Genomic DNA, 10,054 nt, shown 5'->3' with positions numbered 1-10,054 from the left:
TATCCGAATTTAAATCCGATTCAATTATAATTTTAATTTTAAAAAATTAATAATATTAATCCGAGTTGATTCAATCTAAAAAAATTATACGAGTCTAAGCAATTTTAGTAATGATTAAACTTTAGATTGGATTCTTAATACATTGAGTGTTATTTTCGATAAAGATTTTTGTCTAGAATTAGACATAGTTGCTTCTAATCCATAAATAAGAGGATAATGTATTTTAACGCACTGTAACTCAAATCCTCCTTCATTGACAACCATATTTATGTCAATCAAATTAAGACTTAATCGACAATTTTTATTAAAAACTTAAATGACTAAAAAGATAATGAATTCATAAAGTATAGGTTCAAATCCAATAATTGTATATAAGACAAGGGTTCGAGCTCATCCATGCACAACACATATGATTCGACTTCTCAAGCACTTATGAGGCGTTATTGCTCTATAAACCCATTGCTTTTTCAATCATTCAAGCTTTTGATAGAGTTAAGAATCAAAACTCCGTTGAAGATAATAGGTGACCAAAAAAGATAAAATTAAATAGTTGAGTGATGATTTTGTAACTTATTATGGTTGTGTGATCAAAAAATAAATTTACTAATAATTAGTGATATTTTTTAACTTTTCATAATTAAATAATCAAAAAATATTAATAATTAAGTGATTATCCATGTAATTTACTCTTAATTTAATTTGAATGAAATAACACAATTGGGTTTGATCTCTTTAATTTATTGTTGATATAAATTAAGCCATGTGGGAATTTGAGACCCAAAATCTTTTGGGGTCAATTTGTTAAATTTATTGAAGATAGATGCATTGATGATTTTTACATATGTATAAGGGAGTTTATGATACATATTGATAACATCAAACTTAGCGTCTAATTATATTCTAATTTTTTCTACATTTAAATCAAGCGCTTCGTAAGTCGTTTGAGGCTTAATTTAATTGATTCGTGTAATCATTTCTTTATTATCCTTCCTCATATTATTGAGCTACAACCTCGTTTGCACGAAAGAATAATAGAGGCGTTACATTTTTGACATGGTGTAATCCATAGCATCTACAAGAAAATCTGCAACAAGAAATTCAGAAGGAAATGAACTTACGTTATTTGGACTTGGATGTGAGCTTTACATATGAATGTATATATTACCTCCTAGATCCATGTCGAGAATCCAGAAATGAGTAGGACACGAGTATTTAAAAAGATAAAATTATAAAGTTAACTCTCAATGTTTACACTTTTATCAATTTGGTCTTTATTTTTTTAAGTTAAATTCGACTTTTTAACGTTAAAAAAAGGAGTCAAATCATTTTTCTTTAACAAAAATGTTTAGTAAAACATTAATTGTGTAACATTATCGGCCAACAACTTACATGATAGTCCATATACTCTTCATGATTACATGACTTATTTTTCTTATATGTCACGCCAACAACTTATTTAAAAATTGTAAAAATAAAAAATAAATCAAAATTCAAAAAAGTATAAAAAGTTCATAAATATTCAAAAAATTAACATGAAGTACACGTGAATTGCCATGGAGGCTATCACATTTATATAATTAACATTTTAGCTAGTATTTTTGTTTTAAAAAAATCATATCGACTTTGTTTCAAAATGTGATGGCCAAATTAAACTCTTTTTAACAAGTCTAGCTCAAAAAAAAAAGAAGAAAAAAAAACAAGGGTTAAATTGAAAAAAAATGTAAATATTAAGAGTTAAATTTGATATTATACTATTTTTTTAATAAAGAAAAGGTAATCTATGTTAGTAGTCACCCAACTATTATTTTTCTTTTTTTAGCCACCCAGCTATGAAAAGTTACAAAATGATCTTCCAATTATTTTTTTTTGTCACTCAACTATTCAATTTTGTCTCTTTTGGTTACCCAACTATCTTGGATTTTTGGGCGTTTTCATTTTTATGTTAGTCAGCTGATGGCAAAGAAAGACAAAATTGAATAGTCGAGTGACTATTTTGTAACTTTTCATAATTGAATGGCCAAAAAAGAAAAAAAGTCATAGTTGGGTGACTTTTACTGTAATTTACCCAAAAAATAGTGTCGGAATAACATCCAAAACGGAGTAACTCACCTGCATCTTCCGTAGTAAAGCAAAGTGGAGGTGTAATTCTAAATACATTGCCATAAAATCCACCTTTCCCAACCAATACACCGATCTCTACTATAAGATTACCAGTACATCAGTAGCTTAAACAAAGTACATTCCATGGCAGGCTTAATGTGAAGAAACCTAACCTTTCATTTGGTCCAATAAATGAAGTGTTTCAAGCTTTGCCGGTGTCTTGAGCTCGTGATCGGTGACAAGTTCGACTCCAAGCATTAATCCTCGTCCTCTCACATCCCCGATAACTACATTTACATAGTAGAATCAGGCAATCAGCAATGCCGGTTCCGAATTGAATGATGTTTACAAAGTCTTAAAGCTTACGGTCATGTTTATCTTTTAGTGCAATTAGTCTCTCTTTCAAATAAGATCCTACGACGAAGGCATTGTCTTGAAGCTTTTCTTTTTCGATTACGTTCAAAACGGCTAACCCTGCAGCCGTACATACAGGGTTCCCACCAAAGGTGTTGAAGTAATTTCGTCGGGTCAAGACCTCCGCGATCTCGGGAGTGGTTATCACAGCGCCTAGAGGGATGCCATTTCCGATCCCCTGTCAATACATAAAAGCTAGCTGCAAGTGAATACATAAGGGATGTAGATAGAATACTTTATAACTAAGAAAATCGAGAAAAGTTAACCTTTGCCATTGTGACAATGTCAGGTACAACGCCGTGATTCTCGAATCCCCAGAAATGGCTACCGGTGCGACCGAACCCCCCTTGAACCTCATCAGCAATGCAAAGACCTCCAGCTTTCTTTATAATGTTATAAGCAGCAGGTAAGTAACCTGGGGCTAATTCTATGATTCCACCAACTCCCTGTCAATGAAAATCATGATATGTTATTTGGATTCAAGTGTAAATGTCGGGCACTAGCAACATAGAACATGAAAATCGAAGGTGACGGTGAATATTGGGGATACCTGTATAGCTTCGGAAATGAAACCGGCGATGTTGCCCGAAGTTCCGAACTGGATAAGATCTTGGATATCTTTCGCGTACTTCTCTCCTTCGGAACCGAAAACACCTCGGTATGGATCCGGGTTTATGGCATGATGAACACCACTCTGATGAACATACATATGAGTTAGCGATACTTATGATGAACTTGTAACACATCAAGTCTCTAAAATTTGTGATAAGCATATAAGTCCATACACGGTTTATATATATCAGATATGTATGCAATAACACATCAAGACACGAGTAGACACGTAACATATTTTTAGCATTTTAGGCACATTATACTCAGACATAGAGAATTCAGATTCAAACCTTAAGTATGATATTATTAAAAAAGATAGTCACGAACCTTGTAAGGATAAAAAGATGGAAACCAACAGATTTGATGTAACTTTCACTTAAAACGTTCAATCGATAGCAAAATAATGTTTGGGGTCATGATCAAACAATAATTGTTAAATTCTGCTATTAGTCTTTATACATTGCAAAAGTTATATTTTAATTTGATCAGTTTTAATCCTGTACTTTTTGAATCGGTCAATTTTAGTTATTGTACTTTTTAAATTTTGAGATTTTAGTCCTGAACCAAACAGTAGCAGTTAATTCATTAACCAAATTTTTAGTGAGTGATATATGAAAATAACCAAATAACATAATATTCCACATATGATAATATATTTGTCGCATTAAATTTTGAAAATAATAAAACTTAACTAAATGAATTTAACAGTTAACGTAATTAACGTTTGATGAGGACTAAAATTTTAAATTCAATAATTTTCAGAAAGTACAAAAACAAAAAATAAAGCAAGATTGACATAAAGTTGAATACAAGTCATAATCACTACCTACCATTGTTATTTCACCTACCATTGTTATATCTATGTCAATAATGGTACAAAGAAGGAATAGTATAGCATTAAAGTTTCAAGGAAAAAAGAAAAGAAAAGAAAGCTGCAGCATATATACCTGTATAACATTGAACTTCCAGTTACTTTGGGCAGTGGCTCCCATAGTCCCTGCTGCATTCCCATGATATGCATTCCTCAATGATATTATGTCATGACATCCAGTATATAATCTTGCCATCATTATTGCCAATTCGTTAGCTTCTGTCCCTGAATTTGTAAAGAACACAACCTGCATAGCCAAAAAAACAAAACCCCCAATCTAAGATGCAAAAAAGAAGAAAGAAAAATTGAGCTAGGGGTTTTTTTCCATTCAAAATACTTTCTTAAAGTGTTTCATTTTAGCAAAACCATAAAGTTGGGGACTAAATACTTTTCAACTGTAACAGTAATGATAGACTATCTTTAAGAGGTAACATCTAAGCTTACTAAGGCGCTGCCATAACAAATGCCGTTGAAAGTTGTTGAAAGAAGCTAACTTTTTTAAGAGAAGTCTACAAAATTACGCATGATTCACCATCTCAAGCATCAGACACGATGCTCATGCTTTGTGATCTACCGAGCACTAAGACTTTCAGCAGAGTAAAAAAAAACAATACTCCCATTGAAACAACACTTTGCATACTTACTCCAAAAATAAGTTGAAAATATCTCGACACAACAATGAAAAAAATTGGGATGTTCGTTTGTGTATATATATTGTTGAGGGAAGGTTAGACTCTCTTGGGATAAGGATAAGTCTTCGAAGTATATCTGTTGGAAGCCAACCGGCCCTTCAACGATGGAGATATTGTGTCTCGAGTGTATACAAGGACGGCACCAAGGGTGGAAAATGGTAAAAAAAAATTTTAGTCCCTTCGAAAATTTTGAATTTTTAATTTAATACAATGGTTAAGTTACACCTTGGCCCCTAATATGGTAAATTTTCTTTATAATCCCTTTAAAAATTATGAAATTATATGTTAATACGATGATAAGATTATACTTTAACCTCCCTCAAAAAGTATAATTTAATCTTGGCCTCCCTAAAATAAATTTTTGGCTTCATCCCTAGGTATATATCAAGGACGAAGCCAGAAATTTCTCTTAGGAGGGTGAAATTAAATTATATATTTTTATGATAGTAAAAACGTAATTTTTACCATTTTAATATCTATATCTTTATAATTTTTAAAGGATTAAATCAAACTTTTATCATTTTTAGGGGGCTAAAGTGCAATTTTACCTTTACTAATTTAAATTTTTATCAATTTTAAAAGGGTCTAAATGTAAATTTTTCCATCCCCTAGTATATATGCTGATTCTTGGGTTTTGTCTCTCGACTCGGCAAAGAGTTCAAACCATGCTTTTATACGAGATTAGTGTGTAAAAATATACCACCTGAGCTATATGGGATATTCCTATAGATATGTTTTGATCCTTGTTGAATCCAAATATAGAATGATGTTTCCTATCAAAAACCATTGAGCATATAATAGTTAAGAAGAGAGCAAAGAACCTTGAGATTGCCGGGCAACTTATTAGCAAGGGCTTCGGCAAGATCAGCGATGGCATGGTTAAGGTAAAGGATAGTTGAGTGTTGCAAGCGCTTGGTTTGGTTAACAATGGCGTCCACCACATGAGGATGGCAATGGCCACAACACACCGTAGCTATCCCTCCAAATGCATCCAAGTATCTTCTCCCATTTTCATCGAACAAATACTGCATCCTCCCATCCACTACATTCAGCTGCACCCAAAAAACAAAAGCAAAACAAAAACTCACAAAATTGTAAATAAAGGACAAAATCTACTTTATACAGTTCATTGAACCTGAGAAAACAGCCAAATTGATTCTAAATTATTGAAGTAGTGAATAAAATTCTTCTGTAATTTCCATTTTTTTTACCTCCTTTAAATTCAATCATTTGTATGAACGAAAAAACAGCTCATAGAACAGTTTTTAAAGGACAGTCTCCAGTCATCAAGAGCAAAAACTTAAAGAAATGTATCTCAAAACTCCATAGATCCTTCAATTTTTTGGGTTAATTCTACTAGTAGTCCCAAACTATGATCCTGAATTCAATTTGGTCCCCAGTCAAGAACAAGCCGTTATCTTTAACTTTAAATTCCAGCTCAAATTCCAGGCGTAATATATTTAAAACAGGTAAATCACTGTTGTTTATTTAATATATACACTGTTTACAACTTAATAATGTGTCACGCCATGTTTCAGTTGACGGCTACGCTGATAGAAGTACATAAATTGATAATTTGATGCTTCAATGACTAAATTAAAAATATTTTAAAGTTTAAGGATTAATATAAATTTAGGCGATAGTTTGGGGATTTTAAGGAGATTATGCCCATTTTTTAAAGGTAAAAATTTGACTATAGTCCCCGTACTTTTTCAAAATTAGAAATTTAGTCTCTATACTTGTATTTTTTAAGAGTTTAGTCCTCTACTTTTTAGATTGTAAAATTCAGGTCCAAACTGTTTTTTTTTTGTTAAAATTATTGTTGTGACATTTTTAAATAAAAAAACTACTCATTTGATAGTCATATAATTTTAAAAAAATAGTAGTAGTTAACCTGAATTTAGTAAAAAAATTAACGGTATTAACAGTTGGACCTAAATTTTGAAGTCTGAAAAGTAGAGGGATTAAATTCCTGAAAATACAAGTACAAGGACTACATTCCAAATTTTTGAAAATTACAGGGACTATATGCATATTTTAATCTTTTTTAAGAAAGGAAACTCACGGGTTTATTGTACAAGTAGAACATGGCGGGGCTAAGATACTCCTTCCTTTTGGAGAGGATCTCCGCGGCGGAGGGACCGGTGTAAGGCGGCGGAGCATAATCAAAGGAAGGCATTTTGGGAACCACAACGCCACCTTTGTTATCAAACTCCTTTTGAGCCACCTGAGAGAAGCACCGCCATCGCCATCGCCGCAATGGAAGAGAGTATTTAGTTTTTTCCGACAATACTGCCGTCGCCGGAATGAACCTCCGCATCTTTTCCGAAAATATAGGGGAAAATTGATTTAACTGTAAACGAAGATGGTTTATGCGTGGAAGAGAGGATTTAAGGAGGGAAAGTTTATTTATATAGCAAAAATGGAGTCCTGCTGACGTGTAATTGAGTTTTTTTTTTATGGCGGGTAAGGATGTTAATCAAAATACCCGATTTTCGGATCATACGCAAATTTTATGTGTGAGTTTTGAATTTCATTTTGCGTAATTGTTACGAGTGGATTTTGTCTGATGATGGTAGATCTTGCTATTTAAGTTTTAAGAATTTAATTTAATTTTTAAAAATTTTGAAGGGTATAATTAAAGTTTTTAAATAATTAAGGGGCACAATAAAAATTTCTAAAAGTTTTGTGGGAGCGTAATTTAAATTTTCTAAAATTTTGAGTGGTCTATTGAGAATTTTTAAAATTTATGAGGAGGACAATTAAAATTTTAAAGGGGTTCAATGATAATTTTCCAAAACTTTGAGGGATCATTTTGGGTCTCATCATGTGCATTTGTCATGGATGAATTTTGCCCGGTAATGGTAGATCTTGCTATTTAAGTTTTGTGAACTTAATTAAATTTTTTTTTAAATATTGGAGGGTTTTATTAAATTTTTTAATAAAATTTTAAAATAATTGGAGAGACTAATTCAAATTTACAAAATTTTGAAAGACCTGATGAGAAATTCTAAAATTTAAGAGGGGCCTAATTAAAATTTTAAGTGATTAAGTGACAATTTTTGGATATCAGCATCCATATTTTAATTTTGGGTCTCATGCGTAATTATTATGGTTGGGTTTTGTCAAGCAATGGCAGATCTTATCATTTAAGTTTTGGAAATTTAATTAAAATTTTAAAATTTTTAGAGGGTATAATTAATTTTTAAAATAATTAAGGGGCTTAATAAAATTTTCTAAAAATTTTGTGGGAGTGTAATTCAAATTTTTTAAAGTTTGAGAGGCCTAATAAGATTTTTTTTAGAAATAATAAAAGTTCTAATTAAAAATTTTCATATATATACATATATATTGTGTGCACTGGAAAAGAGCATTTTTAAGAAAAATTCTTGCCAACAATATAATTTTCACCGTTAACAATTTATACTAACTAATAATATTATAAAAGTAAAACAACCAAATTAGTTCAAATTAAAATGTAAGGATTGAAACCCAAATTTAAACATAGCAAAGGGATCAAAATCATGGTTCAATCGTGAGATTGAAAATTGAGACCTAAAAATATTAGAAAGCACAAACACAAGCACAATACAAATAGAAATAGAAATTCGAACAACTATGAAGTAAAACCCAATCAGTAGAAAGCACAATAGACAAATAATCAAAAGAATTGGACAAAACTCGTTCATGGCAAACGCGCATGGTGGAGCTGGAGACCTGCATATCACATATCACATATCACAAATGTATAAGATGAGATTCAAACCTAAATACCCAATAATCTAAAACCTTAGTCTTAACCAACAATATAAAGGTTGATAAAAGTACCACGAAGGATTCTGTACAAGGAGTCATATTGCATTTGGTCCCCTATTAAAAAATTGACTAATTAGTCCATGTACATTAGATCAAAGAGTAAATTGACATTTCTATTAAAAATTTCATCCTTTTTTATTGTTAAAAATTGATATTTGTACATCAACATGAGGTACATGTGGCACACTGGTGTCACTATCTGGTTATTCTGTCAGCCACAACATTTTTTAACAATATATAAATAGATGAAATTTTTAATTGAAAAAAAAAACGATTTACTCTTTGATTTAACATATAAAGATTGATTTGCCTATTTTTCTAATAGAGAAAACAAAATGCAATCTTACTCTAAACAGGGCCTCTGTGATACTTTTACCTACAAAGGCCTCATTGGACATCTTAGAGCCTTTCTCTTAATCTTATCATTAGGGCAACAAAACATCATCTTTTATCGATTCCATTAACAGTGCTAAATTAATCGTGATGCATGGTATAGTGGTTACTCACCTCATCCTCTTATCATGTGGTCAAGGGTTCGATCACTATTTATGAGAATGATGCACATTTCATAACTAGCCATTTACCTCTTCGAGGAACACCTGCGGCGAGGGAATTAGTTGCTACTACTGATAATGATAGCTAGTTTGGAAAGAAAAAAACAATGATAAAATCAAAAATCACATCCTCAAGCTGAATGTATCTAGTTCAAAATTCAGGTTAGATGGGGAACTTATTATTAAATTAAGGATCTTTTTCTTTCAACACACACTTCATTGGTTTTATAATTACGTCCCTTTCTCAAGTACTTGAAAGCAATAGCAAAGAATATACTTTTTAGTTGCATTAAGTGATGCAAACTCAATAAAACCTGTGAGTTATTCAAATTTGATTCGATAAATATTCGAGTTTAAATTATTTATAATCGAATGACTTCGAATAATGATCAAAATTCTGTTAGAATATTTTAATGCCCAATTCTGATAAAATCGTGATCCTATTGAATTTCATAATCGATATGGTGTAGAATTAACTCGTTACACTAACTCAATATGCCATTTTACATGTAGTATAGATAACAAAAAAAACATTATTTAATGCATATATTTATTTTCAAACCCTATTGAATTTTTTAAACCGAGCTCAAACAATTCAAATAAAACGAAACATCAAAATTTTTTAAAGCCAAACTTAAACAATGTACCAACTTGGTTGAAATATAATTTCTACATTAAAAAAAATTTTAAATCTCAAATCATTTTCAAATAGAAAAAAAAAAGGAAAAAGAATCCCTTTCAGTGACTCTACTAATGCCAGTTTAATCAGATTCCACCAATAAAACTATGGGTATAATATATAAGAACTCATCTTTAAAGAAATGCATATATATATATATATAATATTTGATGTATCGATAAAATACATTATCAGTGATTAATAATATAATATATTATTAAATATTGAGCGCTCCACCGAAATTTTTTTTTGTTTCTACTGACTCCAGCTTAATAGTTTTCACTGATAACAATGCCGATACTAATCGAACTAAGAC

General features: G+C 31.0%; 1 protein-coding gene across 2 annotated transcripts; it reads right to left on the bottom strand.

The window, feature by feature from the left end:
* Positions 1-769: 769 nt before the first annotated feature.
* Positions 770-7,068, bottom strand: LOC107903538 (alanine--glyoxylate aminotransferase 2 homolog 3, mitochondrial). 2 transcript variants are annotated; one of them, XM_016829614.2, is made up of 9 exons: positions 6,755-7,068; positions 5,511-5,741; positions 4,074-4,244; positions 3,065-3,208; positions 2,781-2,960; positions 2,467-2,692; positions 2,274-2,387; positions 2,110-2,196; positions 770-1,084 (listed from the first exon to the last, which is right to left on the bottom strand). In XM_016829614.2, exons 1-9 carry the CDS (start codon positions 7,007-7,009, stop codon positions 1,041-1,043), a joined length of 1,452 nt encoding a protein of 483 aa, XP_016685103.1. In that variant the 5' UTR covers positions 7,010-7,068; the 3' UTR covers positions 770-1,040. The 2 variants fall into 2 exon arrangements, with proteins under 2 accessions (XP_016685103.1, XP_016685110.1); XM_016829621.2 differs by lacking the exon at positions 6,755-7,068 and adding an exon at positions 5,901-6,092 and having other exon boundaries at positions 2,110-2,199.
* Between the last annotated feature and the right edge of the window lie 2,986 nt (positions 7,069-10,054).

Source organism: Gossypium hirsutum, chromosome D02, assembly GCF_007990345.1.
Source record: "Gossypium hirsutum isolate 1008001.06 chromosome D02, Gossypium_hirsutum_v2.1, whole genome shotgun sequence".
NCBI lineage: Eukaryota > Viridiplantae > Streptophyta > Magnoliopsida > Malvales > Malvaceae > Gossypium > Gossypium hirsutum.
This window is presented reverse-complemented; position numbering and strand designations above follow the sequence as displayed.

Bases quoted from the DNA above. Each gene is read 5' to 3' on its own strand.
- LOC107903538 (XM_016829614.2), bottom strand. From the start codon at position 7,009: ATGCGGAGGTTCATTCCGGCGACGGCAGTATTGTCGGAAAAAACTAAA. The intron at 5,742-6,754 runs GTGAGTTTCCTT...TTTTGGGTGCAG, and splicing joins TCTACTTGTACAATAAACCC to CTGAATGTAGTGGATGGGAG. The intron at 2,693-2,780 runs GTTAACTTTTCT...ATGTATTGACAG, and splicing joins ACATTGTCACAATGGCAAAG to GGGATCGGAAATGGCATCCC.